This window comes from Neopelma chrysocephalum, unplaced genomic scaffold (assembly GCF_003984885.1).
Source record: "Neopelma chrysocephalum unplaced genomic scaffold, ASM398488v2 Primary Assembly neopelma1_65, whole genome shotgun sequence".
Lineage (NCBI taxonomy): Eukaryota > Metazoa > Chordata > Aves > Passeriformes > Pipridae > Neopelma > Neopelma chrysocephalum.
Window position 1 is genome coordinate 2,280,602 of NW_020897722.1, and position 25,041 is coordinate 2,305,642.

At 50.8% G+C, this 25,041-nt stretch overlaps 1 protein-coding gene across 2 annotated transcripts in view; it reads left to right on the forward strand.

Annotated features, from left to right (window-relative positions):
* The window catches only part of CACNA1H (calcium voltage-gated channel subunit alpha1 H), a 151,336-nt gene that overhangs the window by 33,363 nt on the left and 92,932 nt on the right, over positions 1-25,041 (forward strand). For both annotated transcript variants that reach the window (XM_027683805.1, XM_027683806.1), the window contains exons 3-7: positions 921-1,032; positions 2,667-2,800; positions 7,655-7,752; positions 12,633-12,792; positions 20,050-20,365. In XM_027683805.1, coding sequence (XP_027539606.1) covers positions 940-1,032; positions 2,667-2,800; positions 7,655-7,752; positions 12,633-12,792; positions 20,050-20,365 — 801 coding nt within the window. In that variant the 5' untranslated portion in view covers positions 921-939. The remainder of the gene's footprint in view (positions 1-920; positions 1,033-2,666; positions 2,801-7,654; positions 7,753-12,632; positions 12,793-20,049; positions 20,366-25,041) is intronic.

Below are 25,041 nucleotides of genomic sequence, written 5' to 3' on the forward strand. Positions count from 1 at the left end.
TCTTTTTCCCTCTTATCTGGATAAATGACAGTGGGTGCAAAAGTAGTTTGATCTGCAACCCTGCACTTAATCTTACGCTGCAATAAATCTTGTGCTGAACTGATAAAATACTTCTAAAAGCAGCAGGGATAAACATGGTGGGGTTTTTGTTGAGGTTTCCAAAGCAGAATTGCTGTTATCAGGAATAAGACAATGTCTGTGTGCTTCTCTCACACATGTATGTGTGTGTTTGGAAGCAAAAAGGTTTATTCATACCCAGATGTTTCCAGTTATTTTCCTAAAACAGTTCCCTCGTTCATGCTCAATTTGTGAAACTCCTGTTCAGTCCCCCCAAATCTTTTTTTTTTTTTCTGTGATTTTTATTAGTCCTCCCAGCAGCAGGAACCAGCAGCTCTCGGGCTGTTTTGCACTCCTGCAAGTCACCACTTATTACTTGGATACTGTTACTGTTAGGTGAGGACTGGTGGGTCCTGGTTTACATCCTGTATCCCAAAATGTTGCCATCCTTGGCCCTGCCAGCTTGTGCCACCAGCTTGGCTCTGTTTTACCTTCATCCTTGGGCGTGGTGTAGATCTCAAAAGGGGAATCTGTAACTCCTTGAGGTGTCCAAACCGGATTGGAAGGAGACAACCTGCACTGAGCACCTATTCCCATGACTCCAGAGGGAAACAAGGAGAGTGGCCTCACTGGTTGGAGCAAGGGATTGGGTACAGGCTGGGTCTTGGTGGTTGTGGTGCCTTTGTTTGCTCTCTTTACCTTAATAGGGAAAGATTTGGGGTGATCCACTGCTGAAACTGGGAGATGTGGAGGTGGAAGTTGTCACAGGAGAAGGGTTTTGGATGGGAGAAGGGTTTTTGGTGTGTTCTTTGCCTCAGCCTCCCCCCTCCCAAAGCCTGTGCTGTCCTTAACCCTGCTCCCAGGTGGTTTGAGCACGTCAGCATGCTGGTGATCCTGCTGAACTGCGTCACCCTGGGCATGTTCCAGCCCTGCGAGGACGTGGAGTGCCAGTCGGAGCGCTGCACCATCCTGGAGGTGAGGATCCCACCCTGCCCTGCGTGCCTGGGATGGGTGGAGTGGAGCAGGGTGGACCCCTGTGTTGTCCCTTTTCCCCAAGATTCAACCATGAAAGCCTTTCCCAAGGTGGTTTTTCCAAGAAGCCACACTTCCTCAGGCAAAGCCTCCAAGGAAATCTGCTGCCGTGGCCTTGGGGGAAACTCAAAGGCTGAGTGGGACTTGATCCAGCAAGATCCTTTCACTGCACACTTAATAAGGGAAGGGGGGCTCACAAGTGGGCAGCCAGCTGCCACTGGGGTCGTTAAACACCATCCCTGGAAGTGTCCAAGGCCAGGCTGGAGCAACCTGGGCTAGTGGAAGGTGTCCCTGCCCATGGCAGGGGGTGGAACAAGGTGATCTTTAAAGTCCCTTCCAACCCAAACCATTCTGGGATTCTGTGGCCAGTTCCATGGGGATTCTCCCCCTTGCAGTCCATCAGTTCCCCCCCTTGGATTTGTGTAGTCCAGTCTATGTCATGTGGCACCGGGGACTTTGCCACTTCATTCCCTCCTTTGGGAACAAGGGATGAGCCCGTGTCCGCTGTCCTGCACAGCAGAGCCCCCCAGCTGGAGCACAGCACTGCCAGGTCCTGGGATAAGTGACCTTTGGGAGGTGCATCCCAGCCCCTGGTTGGCCATCCCGGGCATCCCGCTGGTCTCTCCTCCTTCCCCTGGCAGTGCCCTCGCTGCCATCTGCCCGCAGGATTGGGTTTGGAAGCACATCCCAGCAGCATCTGGTGTGTGGGCTGCACCTTGGCGCTGGGCTTCCTGCAGCAACTCATTCCTCAGGCTGGGAACCAACCTGCCGTGTTCCCAAAGCATGACATCAGCCCAGGCAGGGATTACCATGTGCTCGGCTCCTTTGAATCCCACACGGATCTGCTGCTTCACCTCCCTTTGAGTGTTCCAGCCAGTGAGATCCTTCGTGGAATCCCAGAATGGTTTGGGTTGGAAGGGACCTTAAAGATCCACTTCCCCCCCCTTCCACCATCCCAGGTTGCTCCAAGCCCAGTCCAACCTGGCCGTGGGAACTTTCTGGCAGGTTTTCAGGCAGAAAAAGGGCTGTGAGTAAATCCACCGTTATCCCTCCCCCTGTCCCAGCTTGCAGGAGGGAGTGGAAGCCAGAACACGAGGTGGAAAAGCCTGAATTTCTTTATGGAGGCTTTTGGATGCCAGTTATTAAATGAACTGAAATGATGGAGCAAAATTTCTGTAGAGTTTATTATGGGAAAGGTTGGTTGGTAAAGCTGACAGTCCCTTTCCACCTCTCTTGGAGCCTCTTTAGGCACTGGAAGGGGCTCTCAGGTTTCTCTGGGGCCAGTTCTTCTCCAGTTGAGCCCCCCCAGCTCTTCCAGCCTGGCTCCAGAGCAGAGGGGCTGTGATGTCCATATAGATTTGTCACTAGATGAATAAGAGCTGCTGACACTTCCCAGGCTGACCCAGGAGCTACACTCAGGGGTTGCCACCACCCACGAGGTGCAGCAGGTTTTATTTTGGAGTTGGGAGGTGGCACTTTGGTGGCAGGCTGTCCATGGAGTGGCCACTGGGGTCTCTGCTCTGCCTGAGTCCAGAGCGCAGCAGAACTGACTGTGACCATCCTGTCCCGCTCTCCAGGCTTTCGACGACTTCATTTTCGCTTTCTTTGCGGTGGAGATGGTCATCAAGATGGTGGCCCTGGGGATCTTTGGGCAGAAGTGTTACCTTGGAGACACGTGGAATCGCCTGGACTTCTTCATCGTGATGGCAGGGTCAGTGAAAAACCTCAGCAAGGTTTGCTCTTGGTGGGGAAAAGCAGGAAAACCCCAAAGAGCCAAAATTGTCGGTTGGCCTGGCTGGTTTTCATCGTGTTTTGTGAAGGCTCAAGCCAAGGCAAAGTCTCGTAATTCTTGTTTTTCGTACCCCACCTCATAACCATGCCCGTTTTTGGGGTGGGTTATGAATATCAGGCGAAAAAACCCAAAAGCCCAGAGCAGCTCAGCCCTGCTCCTGCTGGGATGCCATCAGAGGGAGGCAGGAATTGGCCAAACGAGGAGAACTGAGCCCAAAATTCTGGTTCAGAAAGTTGAAATTCCAGCAGAAGGAGCTGGCCAGAATTTCACCCAAATTACAAGTGCATGCAAATGCCTCCTGTAAACTCCTCTTGATTTGCAGTTGAAAACCATCTCCCACAGCTGTTGGTTTGTGCAGGATGTGTTAACAAACAGGTACAAGGAGGATCCTGTTGCTTTTGACACCAGTTCCCTCACACCCACAGGGAATAACTGAGTGGACTAAAAGCTTGGCAAGTCTAAAACTTTTTCTCCAATAAATAAATGGGTTTAGAAACCTTGGGCTCTCTTACCTGCTTAGCAGCCCCTGGGAAGGGATATAATGCTTTAATTACTGCCTTAGCTCTGAATTCCTGGGTTTATAATGACCAGCCTGGGGTTAATTAGAACATCCTTGTAATATGTTGGGGCATTTTTCCCCTTCCATTAGTGATGTACCATCTCCACTGCACTAATGGAGTTTTGTTTTGCTCCGTGTTATTTGTCTGGAATACAATTAGGAATGGCCTGAGCAGTTTGAATAAAACATGAGCTCTCCTGAGCGGAGCTTCCTTTGAACCCCGTGTGTGGTTCCAGCCCAGGAAGGAACATCAGGGACAGCAAAAAGAACCAGTTAATGATTTTTTCCTGCCAAAGCTGCTGCGGTGTTTAAGCTGCTGTTTAAGTGGGGAGGGAAAAGCGAGGCTGTGGTGGGCGGGAGAACTCGGGATCAGAATTCCATAACCATCCATAACCAACGGCGTTTCCCCACGCTGGGCATGCAGGGTGGGCTCTCCTGAGGGGTGAGCAGAGGGTCATCCACATCATCACACAGGTCATCCCAAAAGCAGGAGGATGACACAGCACAGGGAGGCAGAAGGGCTGAGCCCTCAGAGGCAGGGTTGGCACCAGGAGCTTTGCTCTCGTAGCACCCGGGATGAGGGGGAAAGTGAACCAGTTGGGTGGTTTTCCTGGGCTTTTCCCCACCCTCCATGGCTGGAATATGTTTCAGAAGGATGAAAGCAGCAGAAGCACCAGGAGACCCCGCAGGGAAGCCCTGCTGCTGGTCTGGCATTACTCAGGTTGGAGATGAGGAGAGGAATAACAACTTCTGCGGCTGATCCTGGGCTATATCCAGATGATTTTGGTGTATTCAAGCCATACCTGGGACAGTACTTCCCATCTCTCAGAGGAGAGGCTGGACTGGGAGCTGGGCTGGCTGGTAGCACTGGTGGAGGACAAGGAGGAGCTGTGCAATGTCTGGGCTTCACCTCTCCCACCAACACCCTTCGATCCAGTGTCTGCTCCTAAAACTGGAGGTGGTTTTAGCAGGGAACACGCTACTGGAATAACAAGAGCTGCTTTTTCCAGCAAGCAGATGGATGTGATGGAGTTATTATGAGGTTTTTTTCTGATAAGAAGGGAAACAAGTGAGAGGCAGAGCTGCCTGCTTTGTTTGTCCCGTTCCGTCTCCTCAAAGGAGCTGATTTGCCTCACCAGCCACACACCAAAGAGAGCGGAGGGTGAGCAGGGAAACTACAAAATAAACATATCTCCTGCCTCTAGCAACAGATTGTGTCTGAAGTTTGTTCCAGCTCTGAAAGCCCTTTCATGTTTTCCTCGCCTGAGAAATGTGCCCTGGAAAATTTCAAGCCGAGGGGAGCTCGGAGCGGCTCCGTCTGTCCAGCAGCCAAGTTGAAAGCATTTCCTCAGCATCAAGAATGTTGTTCACAAGAGCTGAAACCAGAGAGCTTTTCTTGTCTATCTGCTCCCTGGAGACGTTGCAGGCTCCCATGATATGCTTTGGACATCTTTTAACTTGACAGCTGAAGGGTTGGGAGCTGCTGGTGGCAGAAGACACCCCGTGCCTCCTGTTTTTCAGTGCCCAGAGGCTGTAGGGAACCACCCACCAAGTGCCAGCCTGTCTGAATTTTCCAGCTCCAGCAGGTTTCTGTTGGACTTTTCCAAGGTATTCTTGATTTATGGGTTTGATCTGAGAACAGGACCCCGAGCTTGGCCTTGACAAGGAAACCTTTGACCATTTCTCTGCTTGTAGAAAGTCCAGTGTGGAATCCATCAAGTGTTTCAGGCTGGCTTCAGTGGGTAATATAGATCCCCCTGAGTCTTACTTTCAAATCCTGAATGGAATATCACGGAAATCCAAAGATTCAGGGTCAGAAAGTCTGTTTCCTAGGGCAAACTCTGAATTAATTCATCTTTTACCAGCTCCCCTGAAGCTCCAAGGACCAAGTTAAAGTGAGGCTCCAGGAGCTGGCCCTTCAACATGCTAATTTTGGATGTTGTGGTACAAACCCAGCTCCCACTGGAGCAGTTCCTGCTCCTTTTCCATGCTATAGGAGCTCACAAGCTGTATCAGTTGCACTCAGATCCACTTACTCAGCCACCTGATAGATTGGGAACGTGCTGCCCTGGGGCCAGGGCAGTGAACAGATCCAGGCCCTGGCACTGCTCATTTTGGGGAATTAACCAACACTTTGCCTATTCCTGCAAGGTCTGTTGTGAGCAAACACCCGGTGCTGGCTCCAAACCCCTCCGTGCGGGTGTGAACGGGCATTCCCATGGTTTTCCCGCTGTGTGGTCCTTCATGAGGCACTGGGCTGGTTCCCAGTGCTCTGCTCCAGCTTCACAAACACACAGGAAGTTTAAAGCCTGGGTTTGTGCCGTGCTGAGTTTTGAAGCTTTTAGAATAATGGAATGATTAAGGTTGGAAAGGACCTCTAAGATCACCGAGTGCAGCCGACAGCCCGTGTCCTCAGCGGGTCCTGTTCATCAGATTTGGCTCAGCTCCTACATACAGGCTGTAAGGTGGGTTGGATTTATGAAGACTCACTAACTAGTCCAGGAAAAAAAAAATATCTCTGGAAGGTTATCACTGAAAACAGCTCCAAATCACCAGAGCCTCTGCAGAGCAAGGTGGGGGGAATGGGGCAAAGTCACCTCAGTGTGACACCAAAGAGCTCCAGGACAAAGCCAGAAGAGAGGCAAACATCAGAACATCCAGATATTCCTAATTAAACAGTGTGGAGCAGGGCAAGGCTTCAAGTACAAAGTGCAAGGCTCCAGCAGTGCTGAGCATGGGCACATGGGCAGTGATGAGCTGGCCCGAAACCAAACCTCCTCTGCCTGTGCCCAAAATCCACTCAGCTGTTGCTTCCTGATGGCACGTAAGGATTTTGGTCCATCCTGGCTGCAGGAGGCTTCTGTGGAAAATCTGAAGCTTCTGCAGGGCCTGGTTGCAGCAGTTCAGCTCCTTTTTGCCTCTGTCCTTCCATGTCTGTTTGTTTACTTAAAAGAAACCAAAACAAAAGCTCTTTCTCCACAGGATCCAACAGCTCACTCACAGCGTTGCTTTTGATGCTGTTCTGTTATTTGAACAGGCGTGGTGAGAGATTTGTGACATATTTACAAGTGTTTCCCTGTAGTCAGACTCATAAATTGTAATTACAGCCATGCTAACTAGCCATAACCCCATTAAAAAAACAACACTGCACACATTTGCCACTCATTGCTATAAAAGAGCAAGAAAACTGACTTCACTTAACGTCCTTCCCAGCCTGGAAGAGAAATGTTTATGGCAAATGGAGATGAAGCATGAAAAAGAAAATGCTCCTTTAATAATCAAATGGAAATCAAACTGCTCCAACGTTGTTTGTCAGCTCGGGTGTTCAGTTTTTGTCGTGGTGGGGGAGATGAGCTGGTGTGTAAATACTGTGGAGTGCTGGTGGGGGGGATGTATCAGGAACATGTTACTGCCTTGGAGCTGCTTGGAGCTGCAGTCACCTCCCCAGGAAGGCTGTGGATGTGCCACTGGAGTAAAATAAGCTGCTGGAAGAGGAGAGAACCACGGAGCAGATATTTGGGAGCTCCCTCTCTGCCCTGAGTTCTGTGGGCCTGACTTTGCAGCTCCTTGTCGTGCCAAGTCACAGAATCATGGAATGGTTTGGGTGGGAAGGGACCTTAAAGATCACCTCATTCCAACCCCCTGCCATGGGCAAGGACACCTTCCACTAGCCCAGGTTGCTCCAAGCCCCGTCCAACCTGGCCTTGGACACTTCCAGGGCTGGGGAAGCGACAGCTTCTCTGGGCAACTTGTGCCAGGGCCTCCCCACCCTCACAGGGAACAATTTCCTCTGTATATTGAACTGAAATTTCTCTTCTTTCAGTTTGAACCCCTTGTCCCTTGTCCTGTCACTGCAGTTCCTGATGAACAGTCCCTCTCCAGCCTCTTTGTATCCCTTCAGATACTGGAAGGTACATCCTGCTTTCCAGTGTGTTACCTATGCCTGCAGTAAGGGTTGGAAGGGACCTTTAAGGATCATCTCCTTCCACCCCCCTGCATAGGCAGGGACACCTTCCACTAGCCCAGGTTGCTCCAAACCCCATCCAGCTGGCCTGGAACACTTCCAGGCACACGGTGCAGGAATTGCATCCACTGATGCCCGGGACGAGCCGCGAACACAGAGTGGGTGGATTTGCAGTGCTGGGCTTGCGGGCAGCAAGAACTCCAGGCAGCCCCATTCCCAGGACCCTGACTGCTCTCCTCTCTCCCCACAGCATGATGGAGTATTCCCTGGATGGACACAACGTCAGCCTGTCCGCCATCCGCACCGTCCGGGTCCTGCGGCCGCTGCGAGCCATCAACAGGGTCCCAAGTAAGTGAGACCCCTCCCTTGGCACCACTGCCTTGGCACCACTGGGAAAACTGGAAAACCAGGGGGGCTAAAGCCATCCCAGCTGGCTCTGGGTGGGCTAAGCCTCGCATTAGTAGTCTGCTCTCCTGCTGCCAAGACCAAATTCATTGATTTTAATTTTTGGAGATCGTTTATTACCGTTATTAGCGTTAGCAAAGGGCAGGGGAGTAGATTTTATACCCGGGGCCCAAATTTTTGTGGCTGCTTTCCAGCGTTTTCATGACTTCTCTGAGGCAAATAACTCCCTGCTCCTTGTGTAAACTAAATAAAGTTCCTATAAAGGAAGGGGAGAGGTCAGTTCTAAGAAGGATCTTCTTGCCCTGGTGGGTTCATTTTCCCTGCTCAGCAGTTTGAGGTCTTTCCGTGGCTCCGTGTTCAGGATTAGCAGAGCGGGAGCCTCCGTGTGCTGCTAAAATTTGCTGTCATGTAGAACAAAATTGGGTTCATGCACGATAAGAGTTCAAGTGGCCCCTAAATCCATTTTCAAGTGGCTTCAGCTGCTTGTCTCCTAAATCCAATTTGAAAGACGACCCAACAAGTTGAAATAATTTCCTGCCGGAATCGGCCACCACTGAGCAAGGTGCTCGTTTCATGGAGCTCCCATCAGCTTGCAGCCAAATTCCACTCCAATCAAAATGCAGCAGAATTGTATGGAAATCACAGAGGTCCCTTGCAAAAAAAAAAAAAAAAAGGACATTTCCTGCATTTCCTGTTCTTCTTGAAAGCGCTTCTGAATGGCACAGCCCCACATCCTGCCTGGATTAATTGCCCGTCGTGTCGGCACTTCCAGGGACAGCAAAACAACCTCCCCCAGAAGGGTTTCGGTTCCAGAGGAACATGTGAGGGAACAGATGGATGTTTACTCACAGGAGCCTTTGAAGTTTCTCTCTGAACTCCCAATTCTACAGGATTTTTCTTGAGGGGGGAAAAAAAATCGACTCAAATCCGTGACTTCGGCCGTGACATCGTCAGTTCAAAACAAGACAAAAAGGGGCTGAAAGGGACCATGAAACCCCCTCTGGAGCTTTTGTTTTCCTGCTGAGGTTTTGTCACCAGGGTTTCAGAGCTGCCCCAAAGCACAACACAGAGTTTCCCTCTGGGATTTGGAGCCCGGTGGCTCCGTGGCTGGAGCAGAGGGACGTGGCACGTGCTCGGCTCGGAGGCTCCGGGCTGGGGCGAGGATCAGGCTCCCTCTGAAAGTTCTCTAAATCCATGAAACCCTTCAGAGCTCTCCCATGGAACAGTGGGAGTCTCCAGCTGGGGTTCAGCATGGGAACTGGAGGGTTTACCCGCCAGTTAATCCCGACGCCTCCAAGTTCAGGTGAAATTTGGATCTGTGGCCAAAAGCTCATGATTTTTCTTCCTTTGGACTCTGATAGTGAAGCTTTGAACTGAGCCTTTCAGGCTGTTTCTGCTGCCCTTCCCACGGGATTTTTCGGGGTTTTTTTTTCAAAAGACAGACAATAGAAAATATTCCATTATTTTATTATTATTCCTTGAGATTCAGTGCAGTGAGCTCAGCCCAGGTTTGGGGTGGAGTTGCCTGGTTTGATGAGCAGCTGGGCTGGGCTCACACCAGCACCGGTGTCTTGAACCAGTGCCAGGGCAGGATTAGTGTTCTTGGAAATATCTCTGTTCCTGGAGGGAGGATCATCACAGCCTTCACTTGTTTAAGAGCCACCAACTCCATCCCCTCTGAACACTGGGAATTTTACTGTTTCAGACTGATACAATCCCGGGTCTGCATGGAATGAGCGGTGACATCCCTCTATTATATTGCATTTTTGCTGTTTCTGGTAATGAAAGAGTGACACTTTTAGTCTTTCATCCCTGAGGATGCTACAGCTTAGTCAAGGGATTACCTTGGATATCCAGCACATCCCAGCCAGCAGCTCCTGGTCAGCACCATCCATGCCATTCCCAGCACCGGGAACAGGATTTTTGCCTCAGGGACAGACACCCAAGGACACGGAGCACAACAAATTCCAGCTGGGTCAGGAGAGACGAGTCTGGTGGTCAGTCACCACGCAGGGAAGCAGAGATCCTGGAGAACTCCCCTGGAAGTTTATCCCTGCCATTCCTGGGCACTTTCCTGGGATGCAGCCAGCACTATTAGCTCTTTGCTTCCAGGCACAATAAAGTCACCCACAAGATTATTTCATTTCGATTTTGTTTGGTAAGAAAAGAAAGAAGAACCCCAGCCAATAAAAACATCGTCTCTATTAGAAATTATTCCTTGAAAATGACTGGAAAAATAGAATTCCTGCAATTTATATCTTTGGCAGGGGCTGTAGGTCGGGATTTTTTTTTTAGCAGTGGTCACTGAGGTTTTTTTTTCAAATCCACTTCAGTGCTTTATTTTTATTTTTCTACTGTGTGGTTTCAACCGGGCATCACATGGAATGGGAATGAAAAGGAATCCTGAGCCTTGTTTCAGCCTAAGTGATGCTTGTGCTCTCTTCCCATGGCACACTTGACATTCCCTGAGAGGCCGGAGCACCCTGAGTGGATGAGGAACAGATGGATTCAATCCCGAGAATGGTGCCACGAAACAGCCCAAAATACCAAAAGTAGCTGAGCAGAAAAAAAGTTGTCTGGCACGGGGAGATAAATTTTAACCATTTTTGGATAAAAAAAGAGCGAGGATATTAGTGAGAGTGGGGGGAAAAAATAGAAAAGCCCAGTGTTGTCTTTCCAGTGGGAATTAAGTGAGTCTTTTCTGCTTTTCCAAAGATAGATTTGCAAGGAAAGCCTGCAGGGCTGTGCCGTGGGATGTGCTCCCAGGGGGCTTCAATGACAACAAAAGTTGGGAATAAACACTAGGAAATCAACTCCCCCCCTTTGCCTCCAGCTCTGGCTTTCCCTGTGCTCGGAGCCGAGGCTGGCGCTGTTCCCTGTGGTTCCCCTGTGGTTCCAGGGGATGGAATTTGCCACGTCCCTTCCCTGCAGGGTGGCACTGGGGCAGCACAGGACAGAGTTTGGAGGGTGGCTGGCACAGGGCTGGGCTTATGATCACAGCACAAGTTGGGAATCAAACATTAGGAAATCACCCCCCTTTGCCTCCAGCTCTGGCTTTCCCTGTGCTTCGTGTTGTTCCCTGTGTTTCCAAGGGATGGAATTTGCCACGTCCCTTCCCTGCAGGGTGGCACTGGCACCGGGGCAGCACAGGGACGGGGTTTGGAGGGTGGCTGGCACAGGGCTGGGCACCAGGACTGCGGCTCCTCCGGAGAGGCATCCGCTGCCGGCGCCAGCCACGGGAAGCTGTGCCGGAGCCAAGGCACAGCTGGGCACGGAGACCTTGGGAGGCTCCTGCCCTGGGTGCAGAGGTCATTCCTCACACCTAATTATTTATCAGCACAGACTTCTTGGCCGGGCTGGTCCATCCCCTCGTGCTGTGCTGACAGGGTGGTGGCAGCTCCGGCCCCGCTTGGCTGCCTTGGATTTCCGCTGGCGGAGCGGGATGAAGCGGCGTGACGGGATTCCAGCTCCTGCCAGCGCTGCCTGGGAAGGGCTGGGATGGAGGGGTTCGTCTCTCCTGGAGACCCTCCTCATCCCTGAGGTCTACAGGGCTGCAGCCCAGCACTGTGGAATCAGCAGGAGAGGCGTCGGGCATGGCTTGGGAGAAGCCAAGGTGGATTCCAATGGGGAAAGGAAGACTCCGTGTCAATGCCACTCTCCATTCCCACGGGATGACTGATGGAGAGCAGCATCCTGCCAGGGAATAGGGAGGGAGAAAAGGCTCCACAAAGGCAGGCAGGCAAAGGTGTTTGCAGAGGGGAATTTTAGCGGGATAAAATCTCCCACCAGCAGCCACGTTGATTCCCAGTGCCGTGAACTTGAGCCCTGCTCCCTGTGGAGTGTTGGGATCCGAAGCTCAGCTCAGCTTCCTGCTTTGTCTCCTGCTCTTTTCATTGATGGCTGGTCGCTGTCTCAGAGGTTCCTTTGACCTCCGTGGAACTGCTGAGCTGAGAGTCGTTATTCCCTTTTCATTCCTGCTTTATCCTTGAGTTGGAAGGTGCCCTGATGTGTCAGGCAGGGCAGCCCCCAGGTGCCAACCCCATCCCTGCCTCCTTGCCCAGTCAATGCTGGAAGATGCCAGGCTTTGCTGAGGCTCTGCAAGGTTGACTCATTCCTCGAGTTGGAATATTCAAGGTGGAATATCTTGCCTGGAAATCAGCATTTCCCAGGCAGCAGAGGTGCCAAGGGAGACCAAAGGTTCATGGAGAGGGGTGGGACCGCTGGGAAGGCTCCCCCACAGCCTGCACAGGAGGAGGGAAAGGGAGCAGAGCTTGCCTTGGAGGAAGAAAAATTTATATCCTTTCCACCCTCAGAAAAGTCAAAATTTCCCCTGTTTTCCAGTCTTGTGGCCAGCAAGGAGAGGAGGAAGAGGAGGAACTCCATGGGAGAGGACTTGCCCACACCAGAGGCCCTGTGATCCTCCCACACCAGGCTCTGTGTTGCTTAGGGAACAACTTGTGTGACTCACGAGAGATGTTTGATATGTTTATAAATACATATTTTGACAGTTTCTCCAGAGGCTGATGGTTCCTGGGGGTGTTTCCCCAGGAAAAGCTGTCTGGCAGCTCTGCCCATGTTTGTGTGTCTTTGAGTGCTGCTGAAACATCTGAAAATCCCACCCTTTGGAGATGTGCTGTTTGTTCCCATTTCCTGCTGGGCCTTTTGCACTCTTTACCTTCCTTTTCAGCCTTAAAGTTTAGGGATAAATATCAACATCCCAGTTTTTCTCCCCAGGGTGCACTGGTTGCACAACCAAGCTGGGAATGGTGTTTTTTCCCATTAAGGGCTCTTCTAATCCATTTTTTTTTTCCTTCTGCCCACAGGTATGAGAATCCTGGTCACCCTGCTGTTGGATACTCTGCCTATGTTAGGCAACGTCCTCCTCTTGTGCTTCTTTGTCTTCTTCATCTTTGGGATTGTGGGTGTCCAGCTCTGGGCAGGGCTGCTGAGGAACAGGTGTTTCCTAGACAGGAATTTTGCAATGTAAGTACAGCAAAATAAACAAAACCCTCCCCTTTTTTTCTTCCTTCCTCTCTCCTGCTGGAGAAATCCCAGCGCTCGGCAGCTCCAAGCAGGAACTTTTTGTCCGACAAAAGAATCCACTTGTCAGCAAGTTCCTGAGGGGTTGGAGTTGCACCTGAAGGACAATGGTGATGGTGGTGGTTTGGATTATCTCTGCCTGAGGAAGCTGAGAGCCCTGACTCTGGGAATTTTAAGGATTTAGATCAAGCAAAAGGATTACAGCTCTCCTGGAACTGCCACTTTTTCGAGTGGTTCAGGTCTGGGGGTCACTGAGCACACCCCAGCCCCTGGCAGGGGGTTGGGAGGTGGGAGATGCTGCTGGAACACACAGATAAGTCTCTGTAGGTGTGTTAAGATAAGAAGCTTGATGTGAAAGGCATTAAAAGCATTTGTACAGGGCTCTCAGTGTTGGACATGCGTCGGGGATGGGCAGCACCTGCTTTTTTTGACAGAATTATGGAATCATTAAGGTTGGAAAAGTCCTCCAAGATCATCAAGTCCAACCTTAACGAAGCAAATTTAGTTTTGGTTCTTCCAGAAACTTGGCAGCTGTGTGGACCAACATCCCTGCCAGGTGTGAGGGTGCTCCTAAGCCTTCAGTGCCCTGGGGAGCCTCACCTGGGCCCCCCACCCACGCCCTGCCCCTGGCCCAGCAGCTCTATTTAAGCCCAGCCCTGGCTCTTAGTCCTGGTTTGGGCTGTGCTGGTGTTGTGCTTCTCTGCAGCTTTTTGTTCTTGATGCCTTTGGCTCCTGCCTGAGCTCCCTGGAAGAGTCCTGGGTCTGCTTCATCCTTTGCCATGTCTGGGGCTTTCCCTGGGCGCTGGTGCCAGCCCTGCTGTGTTCAGAGCCTGTCCCTGGAGCTGCTGCTGGCACCGGGATGGCTCCTGGCTCATCCCATGCCATGGGACACCCCGGCTCTTGCTACTCCCTCAGCAGGACACTGAGCCTGGGCTGTTCTGCCCCTGCCCCCTCAGGGGTGTCAGGACACCTTCAAACCCACCAGCACAACAAAGAGAGGAAAGCAAAGTGCAGCCTTCCAGCTCCCACGGGACAGGGAGCTCTGCCTGGGAAAACCCTTCGGAGGGCTCCTGTCAGAGACTGCTGAGGATGTCAGTGGCTCAGAGGTGAGGAAATGCCTGAGACCAGCTATTTAGGGCAGCTCTAACTCTATAAGAGAAGATGGAGCCTGTAATTACATCTGTGTGTAATCATCTGCTGTCTACAACTCGTATTGTCTGGAAGACAAGCAGAGATTGTCCCTCAGCTCTACCCCAGGTCCTCTCACTGCTCAGTCCTGTGGCCCTCAGCTCTCCAGGCCTTTCCCTGTCCTGCAGACCAGTTCTGGTGGCCCTTGTTCCTCCCACCAGAGATGCTGAAAGGCGGAAAATCAATGAGTCAGCCGTGAGTGTGTGTTCCCACTCCACCACCTTGATGCTCCAAACTCTCTCCTGCACCCCCAGCTGGTATTTGCTGGTCACCAAGACCCTCCAGGCTCAGAGGAACCCCTGAGCTGTCACTTAAAAGCCCAAATTGTGGTGTCAGAGCTCTGCTTGGGTGGGCTGGTGCGAGCTGTAATTAGCCCCGGCGAGTCTCCCTCTCGTCTCTTCACCCGGGTTTTTAAACACCGTGTGATTTTCTGCAAAGTGGAGCTTTTAAAAATGAACCACAGGGGAAAACGTTTGCTAAGTACAGATATTAAGCAGGCAGTTATGTAATGGCCATTAGCAGCATCAAAGGCAGCCCAGGATTTTCTTATCAGGGTCTTGCTCCCAGTCAGGGGAAGGCAGAGTCGGGCTCTGGGCTGAGCCGCGGGAGCTGTTCCCGAGGAGGTTTGTGAGGAATCTTCTCCTCCTCCCCTTCACCACAGCTCAGAGCTGCTCCCTGGGTCCCTCCAGCAGCAGGTTGTGGGGGATTTGGGTGGCTCTGCATAGGTCCTGTTGCTTCATGCCACGTGCTCAGGGATGTTGTGATTAAAGTTCCAGCATTCCAGAGGCATTTGGACAAAGGAGGCTGTGGAGTTTTGCAGGAAGGGCTCCTCCAGCCCTGCTGGTGCCAGGATCAGTGGGACACATGTGGGGTGCTCTAGTGCCATCACCCAGACTGGTGCTGCTGTTTTGGGCTGTTTCCTGCCTTAACTTTAGACCTGCAATGATCCAATCCCTCCATTTCCTGCTAGAAGCTGTCCCAGGTGTTTTGGAGAATACAAATGGAATTGATCTTTTTTGTCACTTCTGACTCGTTCTCCCGAATCCATAGTTCCAGGCATCAGGATATGGTTCACCCCTGCTCTGGTCTTGAACATCCCAACAGCAAGTTATAAAGGGGAAAAAAGGCAGGGAGTGACATGGAAAGCACTTCAGGGTTACACCTTCCTGCTGTTGCTCAGATCATAGGATCATGGAATGGTTGGGGTTGGAAGGGACATTAAAAGACCACTCAGTTCCAGCCTCCTGCCATGGGCAGGGACACCTTCCACTAGCCTAGGTTGCTCCAAGCCCCGTCCAACCTGGCCTTGGACACTTCCAGGGATGGGGAATCCACAACTTCTCTGGGCACAGAGGTTTCCCAGCCCCTCAGCAGTCTGGGAGGGGCTGGGGGATGGATGGATCAGCCCAGGTTGGGGCTGAGCACGATGGTCCTGGCTCAGATTTTCCTTACAGCCCCAGAAAGAGAACACCTGAGTTCCTGGAGGGGCTCACCTTGGTGGTGGTGCCAAACCCTCCCAGCTGAAAACAAAACTGCTTTGAACTGAGGGTGAACACCTGAACAGAGTCCAGGGGCCAGGCAAGGAAGGGCCATAACCCCAAATTTTCTGGAGTAAACAAAGTTTAAACAAGCTCAGTGCTTCAAATACAGCTCCTTACTGCCCCACACCCTCACTGCCAGCAGCTTCCTGGGCCTTCAGCTTCACTGGAGGCACCAGGTGGAAGAAGTGACTTTGATTTTTGCCATCATTCTTCTTCCTGTGGAAACCTTCTCCATCCCCCTTGAGAGTTGGCTGCTTCAAGTTAAAGCAACTATTTTTAAATGCAGCACATTCTGATAGAAGTTTGGGGGCTCCTTTGGGGTGCACTGGAAATATCTCCTTTCTCTCCTGGAGAATTGCAATATCCTGGAGGTTGTTTAAGGACTCCCAGTAGCAACTTTGAAGGAATTACAAGCAGTTACTGGGCTGTTGCAGTGGTGGGGTGGCAAAAAATGACCTGGGTCCCTTGTGTTTGGGACGTGGGAGAATCTGCCACTCCCCACCCTGCCCTGGAGATCAGAGGGATGTTCTGGAGGTCTCTGGTGGCTCAAACACCTCTTCAAGCCCTGGGGAGCTCCCTGGGACAACTGCTTGGAATAGCAGTGCCGGGATGGTCTGTGCTGTCTGTGAGTGAGGGCAGTGGGAGCTGGAGGGGGAATTCCACGAGGACTTTTCGGTTGGTCTGGTGTGAAAGAGGAACTCGTTCTGCCTGTGTGGGAAGGGCAAGCAGAGCCAGCAGTTTCTGTGTAAGATCTCTGGGATGTGTGTGTCCCACACAGCCCCTCGGGCTCCCTCCTGCCCTCCCGAGCTGGGCTCTGTAAAGGGAGGAACTGGATCACCCCGAGCTCGTCTGGGCAGTTGCTGCTGGGGTTGTGTTGTTCTGCAGAGCAGCATTTTCCAGTCCTGGAGCCTTTCAAGGAACTCAGTGGGTTGGAAGCAGGAGATGGGAGAGGGCTCTGAAGTGCTTTGAGTGTCTCTGGTGCCGCAGGACAGTTCTGATGTGAGCTCCTCAGCCTGAGTTAACTCCAGCCTGTGCTCAGTGTTGTTCTACCTTTGGCTCCTGGGCTGGTGCAGCGCTGGGAGGAGGCACAGGCAGCTCAGTTTGTCTGAAAGGGGCTTAATTGCTCCTCCTGGCTTTGCTCTGTGCTGCAGTGCTGGTTGGCAGCAGGATTTCCTCCGAGAGCAGCTTCTTCTTGCAGGGAACAAATCCTGCTCGGTGCTGAGTTTCTTCCACCTTTTCCCTTTCCTCCTCTGCTCCTCACAAAGCTGAAGCAGGATTGTGCTCAGCACAGGCACACACCAGACTCCAGTGGTTGTAATGTCCTGCATGAGATGGTTGGGGTGGGAAAACTGTGGTTGAGGGCAGATGGAACAGAGAATAATTCCTTTGGCATGGAGAGAATGGACTTTCCTGCCCTGCTGTTGTTTTTCCTCCACATGAACATGCTCAGGAAGAGAGAAAGAGGAATCCATTGCAAAGCTGCAGAGGAAGATGTGCAGAGGGCAGCTGGCTGGGAAAGGGGTGTTAATCCTCTCTAATGTGATAACAAATCCATTCTGGAGCTTCGTTTCTTCTGTCTTTTCCCCAGAGCAGCAGAGTCTTGTCATTAATGGATTCATTAGCATTAATAAGTTATTTGCACCCTACCCATTGGCAAGTAACAGGGAGGTCAGGCTGACCCTTCCTGCACGTGGAGGTGGAGGGTCTTGGCTGAGAGAACTCGTTTATTTTGTGGATATTGGGGATTCCCTCATTCCACATCACTCCTGTTTCTCATTCTTGCTCTTCTTCCTCCTTTCCCCTTTTTGGTTTTGCCAGAAAGGTCTTTAAGCAGCAGAGCTAAGAAAAGGTCTTCAATTTGCCATGTTTGCTGTGAGTTCATGTGTCCCTTCCCCTCTTCACTTGAAGGTGGTGGAGCATCGCCTGGGTCTGGATCCTCCCCAGACAGATGGGGAAGGATCTTGGTGTGTCTGTGCCCAGGGAAGAGGGAAGGGCTTGAAAAGTGGCCCTACACATGACTGATTTTAGCCTGTCACAGGGAAAGTTTTAGTTAATAAATTATTTGGGGGACAGTTGCAGAAAAGAGGAAGGCAGAGGAAAGGAAGGATAAAATCAATAAGGCAGCAGCAGAACCGAATGGAGCTTCCCCCACCCCTCACAGCCAAGCTGGGCTTTGTTTTCCTGGTCCCATTTTCCTCCCACAGACACCAAAGGATGTTGTTCTTATGGTTCTCCAGGCAGTTTGTGCCTGACTCCTCTACTCAGCTTATTAGATCCCAGCCCAGGGCACTGGCTCAGGCAGCCCAGGGCTCCTAAATGGTGATTCATGGGATGCACAAAGCCCCAAATCTCTGTGTGTGTGGCTCATCCAGGGCCATCCCGGTTGCAGTGGGAGGGGGGTTGATCCTGTAGTTCTGCCCCTTGGGAATTAGAACTCACTTCTTGGGTCTCTCCTCCCTCTGTTTCTTCTCCCAGGTTTCCAGCTGTCTTTGCCAAAGTCTGTAGGCACATCCCTGAATCCCAGTGTGTTTTAATCCTTCACAAGCCTCTGTGTTACCTCCCTCTGTGTGACAAACTGGTGCTTGTAGTGTCTGATCTTCCAGCAAACACTGTCCTGTGGAGCTCCCGCCCTGATCTTCAGCTCGGTTTATATGGAAATGTCTTCGTGTGAGACCATTTGGTGGGAGGGGAAGGAAAGGCTTTCAGGCAGTTCTGGAGGAAAAACATCTTTGAAGTTGAAATCTCAGGCGTAGAAACAGAGAGGGTGATGTTACAGCTTTGTCTGGAGGTGTGGGAATGCTGTGCAGTGGGAGGGGAATAGCTGCTGAATACAATCCCAGCCAACAATGCCCAATTTGTTCCTCTTGCCTATTCCTGAAGCTGGATTAACTCTCGACAGCCATCTCAAGTAATTCATTGATGGAAGAGAACCAAATTCCCCAGGAAAGTTGCTCAGGGCTGATTTCCCCTCAGCTCTGCCCTGCAGCAATTGTTCTCTGCTTATCACTGAGTGACTCCTGCTTGACTCAAGGGTTTTGGGGAGCAATTTCAAGCAGTTTTATGGAATAACACTGGTTTGGCACCAGTTAGAGCTGAATTTATTCAATAGATAGGTGCATTCAGAAACAGATAAAAATAGAGCTGTCCTGTCTTGAAGAATTACCTGCTTATCTTCTCCCCACATCTTGCTTGGTCTGGTAATTTGTGTGGTGCCTTTCCCTTATCTCCAGATGATTATGGGGCATCTGAGATCCCTGCAGCTCTGAAAAGTGGATAAAGCAGTGGATAAAGTCAGCTCTAGGGCAATGCACCTTCCCATTTTGAGCAGTGCTTCAGCAGGGAGTGCTGCTGGCTCTCACTAATGCTGACCAAACAGCAGGAAAAGTCCTGGGCTCTGCCTGCTCCCTGATCTGGGGCAGCACTTGGGCAAAGGCACGTCCCTGCCATGCTGCAGTGACAGCACTTGCTTATCTGGGCTATAACAGAGCCATAAGCTTTATCCAAGCCCATTAAATCAGAGATGCAGGAGGCACACGGTTCCCATTGGTGTGTCTTCCTTTTCTTATGGAAGTGCAGAAGGAATTCAGGGTGGCCTGGGATGGGTCTCTCCTTGTGGAAGTTCAGCTCCCTCATCAGAGACATGCTGAGGGGCACATTTGTTTGGAAGCTGCTTTGCCATCAGCTGTTCTGGACATCAGAAGAGTTACCTTAAAATCCTTACATGCAAACAAACACTTCCCGAGATTTTTGGGAAGCGCTGCCGGGATTTTCTGTCTGTACCCTCTCGTTTCATACTTTCAACTGCCCTGTTTGGGTGGGGAAACTCAGGCTGATCTTTAAGTGGAAGATCACTGGTGTCTTACAGGATGGAAAAAGCTTTGTAGATGACTTTAGGGGCTGGTATCACACAGAATTACAGGACACGCTGAGCTGGAAGGGACCCACAGGGATCATCGAGTCCAACTCCTGGCCCTGCACAGGCCCATCCCCAAGAGTCACACCCTGTGCCCCAGAGGATCATCCAAACCCTCCTGGAGCTCTGGCAGCCTTGGGGCTGTGCCCACTGCCCTGGGGAGCCTGGTCAGTGCCCAACCAGCCTCTGGGGGAAGAACCTTTTGCTGAGATCCAACCTGACCCTGCCCTGACACAGCTCCAGCCATTCCCTGGGTGCTGTCCCTGGTCCCCCCAGAGCAGAGCTCAGTCCCTGCCCCTCCTCTGCCCCTGCCCAGGAAGGTGTAACTGCAGTGAGGTCTCCCCTCAGCCTCCTCTTCTCCAGCTGAACCCCCCAAGTGCCCTCAGTGTCCTCCCACGGCTTCATCTCATCCGGGACTTGCTGTCCCCAGTCTGGTGGGGCTGAGGGGCAAAGGAGAGACAACCCACCCAAGCCAGGGACAGAAAACAGCACCTTTTGCTGCTGCTGAAACAAGGGATGAATCATTCCCTCTTATTTTTCCCTTTCTTCCCCCTCCAGGACCTACAACCTGACCTTCCTGCACCCCTACTACCGCACAGACGAGGCGGAGGAGAACCCCTTCATCTGCTCGTCGCACCGGGAGAACGGGATGCAGAAGTGCTCCAACATCCCAAACAGGAAGGAGTACAAGGTGGAGTGCACCTTGAGCATGGACTCCTACACCCCCAGTTTGTACCATCCCGACTCCAGCAGCAGGAATTCCTGCATAAACTGGAACCAGTATTACAACGTGTGCATGGCGGGGGACGTGAACCCGCACAACGGAGCTATCAATTTTGATAACATTGGATATGCCTGGATAGCTATTTTTCAGGTAGGATTCTCCCAGATCATCTCTGTTTCAATTGGGTTTGTCATCTTTTTGCTTGCAGAGGTTTTAATAAACGTCTCTGAGGAGAGAGGAGTTTGTACCTGAGTGAAACTGTGAATAGAGACACGTGGAGTAAAATTGCACAAATGGTGCAATTTGGAGAGAATAACTTTTTTTTTTTTTTTGGTGCATTTTAGAAGAGGAGGAGAATAATCCTCGAGGCAGGGAAAGGTAGGGCAAGCTCTAGCTCTGCAAATCAGCTAAATCCCAGGGATTTTTGGGAGTAGGGTCTTTTTTGCATCAGGAAACCGAGAGTGTTGTTGAAGTTCTTAAGCAAGATTTAATTTCCTTCTAAAATGCATGAACCTGATAATGTGAGTTGGGCCTGATTCTAGAATTACAGGATGATACTAGTGAGCATGGTGTGCTGGAAGGAGGATAAAAGCTGTTCTGGCCAGAACACCTGTGAGGAGATGCTGCTCACATGGAATTTGAGCCTCTCTTGATCCACACCTTTTCAGCTCTTCACTGCAGACCAAAGTGCTTCTGGCTCAGACTGGGGGAGCCTTTACAGGTGGCAAAACACTCCAGCAACTGAAGTGTTCTCAAAGCATTTGTAGCTCTGGAACATTGGAGAGCTCATCCACGCAGTGCAAAGCCTCTGGTCTCCCAGGGCTGCCCTGTTTGAAATGATCCATCTATTGTTTTCCATTTTTAATTGGCAATTTCTGGTTTTAACACATTTCTTTGCTCTTGGCTGGATGCCCCGTTTTATTTAGCCCTCCTAAAGTGCAGGTGACATCTATTCCTGAAGGAGAAAAGAACTCTCCTTCTAGTTTTGTTAATGATGAATAATTACTCATTCAGAGCTCCACATTTAATTTATGAATTTCCTTCCAGTTTCATATTACACCATGAACTTTAATAACTTCCAGTTTTCACCTGGGAGTTGCAAAGCAGTGAGTGTTTGCTCTGAGCATCTTGTCTGCTCTCTGCTGTCACAGCAGCTCACCTTGAATCACACTGCTGGTGGTTCAGAGGCTTAGAACCAGATCCAGAAGGGCTCAGGCAGATCCCAGGTCTCTACGAGGCTGTTTGTGGAAATGCTTTGATTCTTTCCTGGAATTGGTGTGTCAAGAGAGGAGCTGCTGACTGGTGGCGAGTGTTGGATAAAGAAAAGAGGAAAATCAAAGTAAATGGGACTCTGGCTGCTCTGGAATTCTCCTTTTTCTCCAGTTCTTTGGCAGAGCTGATGGATGTGCCCAGGAAGTCCTGTCTGACTCCCACTAATGTTCTTGCAGGGAGAGGGCAGAGGACAATGGATTGTGCCAGGGCACTGAGGATGACCAGGAGCTTCCTTTTGACCTCCAGAGCCTTTTTACAGGCTGCAGGTTTTCATTTCACCTCGGGATTTTGTTTCCTCGACCTGAAAATGTGCAGCTTTAACTCCGGGAAGAACAAACCAGCCCCAGGAGAGGTTTCAGCTGATTCCTTTGGGCAGAGCAGAGTGTCTGGCAAGGTTGGATATTGTATCCATAGATCATTTTGGCAGCTGCCAAGAGGTTTATGATTGGGTTTAGTGCTGCTTAGGCCATCCAAACACTGGAGAGGATTTCCAGACTAAAATTCTTGTTATGTCTTTATTCCTTTTAGAACCAAGGGCTCATTTTTAGAAGCTGGAAACACTATAACTCCAGGTAAAAAGGCAGCTGCTGGGAGCAAGGTGCTTGCTTAACTGGGGTGTGGAAAGAGTAAATCATGACTGCAGGAGGTGAGATGCTAAATCAAAACAATTGCTGTGAGCAGAGAACATTTAACAAATAAAGCTATTGAGCTGTGCTCTCATTACATTTAATAGTTGAAGCTGGGGAGCACCAGGTCAGCAGTTAGATGAGGCCTCAAAGTAAGTAGTGCAGAAAGTACAACTGATGGGTTTAGTGGCTCAGGAGCTTCCCTGTGAATTGGTGTGGAATTACTGGCAGAAAGCACTTGGATGAGACAGGCCCAACTGTCCTGATCCATTATTCTGCAGGATAATGAATCCGTGGTGCTTTGCAGGAGTTATAGTGTGGAGTGTGAACCTTAAGGTCTGGCAAACCTCCAGTGGGCACCATGGCAAGCTGAGGACACAGCTGGATGGAGCATCCCTTGGGATTTGTCCCAAATGAGGTGGAAATCTGGTTGGTTTGTTCAGCCTGGAAAAGTGGTGGCTTTGGGGTGACCTGATTGTGGCCTTGCAGTGCCTGAAGGAGCTACAGGAAAGATGGAGAGGGGCTATTTCTGAGGGCCTGGAGTGACAGGGCAAGGGGGAATGGCTTCCCACTGCCAGAGGGCAGGATTAGATGGGATATTGGGAAGGAATTCCCCCCTGTGAGGGTGGAGAGGCCCTGGCACAGGTTGCCCAGAGAAGCTGTGGCTGCCCCATCCCTGGAAGTGTCCAAGGCCAGGTTGGACGGGGCTTGGAGCAACCTGGGCTAGTGGAAGGTGTCCCTGCTCATGGCAGGGGGTGGAACAAGAGGAGCATTAATTCTATGATTCTAAGATCTAGTGTGGTTTAAGAGCTGGAAGATTCCAAGCACAGTGCCCAGGAGTCTCCAAGGGCACAGGCTGATGTTGTTCAGACCACAAACAAACCAAACCAAAAGCAGGTTTTTGCCAGGGAAATCTGAAAGTCTCTGCTCCAGAACATGCTGCAAGTGGTGCTCCAAGGTAGCAGTAGGGGCAGGCTCTTTCAGCTGCCAGGACTGGCATTCCAGCAGCCAAGCTGAAAGACATTTCCCTCCATGGAGGTGATCCTGAACTTGCAGGTGGCAGCAGGACACACTGAACAGTGAAATGAGCTGTTGACCTTCCAAGTAGAAGAGTAAGCCGGAGGCACCAGACAGGAGAACAACCCAGTGCAAATCAAAATATCTAAAAGTAATAAAGGCAATGGCTGCATGTCTGGGTGTTGGGAAGGACAATAATTCCTTATGTAATCCTGCAAATGATTCATGTCTTGGTTCCCCTCATTTGTTGTGTAATAAGCTAATTCGTGTATATATTTGTTACGAAGGCACGTTCAATGGCAAATTATGTGAACTAATTAGCTTATTACAGAATAAATGAAAGGAGATGGAACCTAAATTAACTGTGAGGTTTGGCATGATATTAAGATCCCTTTATTGCACATGAATTTCAGCCACAGCAATATGAGCAGTAATTACAGGTACTGTTGTCACGCTCTGGATGATAAATTACCCACCTAACCAAAGTCCAATTTAATTGGAATTACTGACACTCTCAATGGAGCCACCAAAGCCCTGCCACCTTCCACCAGCAGCCTCGGGGTGGCCAGGCATGAATGCAGAAATATTGGCTTGGGGTTTGGGTGGCCAAGTTTGGGAAGAGGAGATGATTTCAGCTGCTTTGAAAACCACAGAACCATCGCTCGGGTGAGTCTGTGTATGATTTGTAGGAAAGTAGGACCTGTACAAGCACTTTACAATGCTTTTGGCAAAACTAGTTGGAGGAACAATAACCATCAGCAAGGCAGAACCAAGATGAGATGAAGGGAACACGCTGTTCCTCTGGATGTGTTTGGTAGGACTGAGCCTTGAGAGCAAATGTGTCAGAAAAAATTACATGGACATTTCAGGAAATGTCTGTGCGATTCAGGAAATGTCCATTCAACACAAGAGAGATTTGTCTGGCAATTCAGAGGGGCTGGGACTCCACTGGTGCTGTTGAGTGACCTTTCCTGTGGCGTCTTCCTCACATGTATTTTGGAAGCAATTGCATTTTCTAAAGGGCTTCCTTAATGAGGGACCCTCTTGGAATGAGTCCCTGGGAGCAGCTCTCACATTCAAGCTTCTGTTGTTCTGAGCACACGTTGCCTCTCCGAGGTTTTGCTTAGGAAGACATCCCAGTGAACGAGTTAATCAAGTCATCCAAGGAAAACACAGCTCCGGCCTCGGCAAGGGCATTCTCAGAGGACACTCCTGCAGTGAGCAGCCCCCATCCTGCTGTCAGGGAGAAGAAAAACCCTGGTTGTGTGCAGGAGAGCTGGAGACAGCCCAGCAGGCACACGACACGACGCGAATGCCCAAGGAAGGAAAAGCTGGATCGCCTTCCCAGGAAAGTTGTCCGGAAAAGAGTGGCATTAAAGGAATTGTCGGCTGCTGCAAGAGCTCAGGGTGTTCTCAGGTGGAGAACTTCTCCTGGCACCTGGGCTCACCAAAGCTGTGAGGGTGTCACATCCATGAAGGTGGGGGTGACCAGCTCAGGAGAGAGAACACGTTTGGGATGGGAAGGTAGGGAATTGCTTCCACCCACTTCCTCCTTCATTTGTCCTCGGGTGGACACGTCCCTCCGGAGGCAGTGGCAGAGCAGGTGTGACAGCTGGCAGTGACAGCGTGTGCTGCACGAAGAGCCCTCTTGTCTGCATGGGAAGGTACCTCTTCCGTGCTCCAGCCTGTCAGAAAAGCCCCTGGGAGCTTGTGGAAGCTGTCTCAGTCCAATCAAGGATTTGTTCATCCTGACCTGGTGTTCTGTGCTGACGAGGAGCTTGTTTTGTCTCCGTGGTGCTGACTCTGCACCCCAACCAGCTGGGCCAGCTGAGCAGGTACAGAGCTTGGGGGAGATCTCAGCTTTGGAAAGACAAAGGCTCATTTGTCCCCTTTCACTGTCATGTGGTGCCC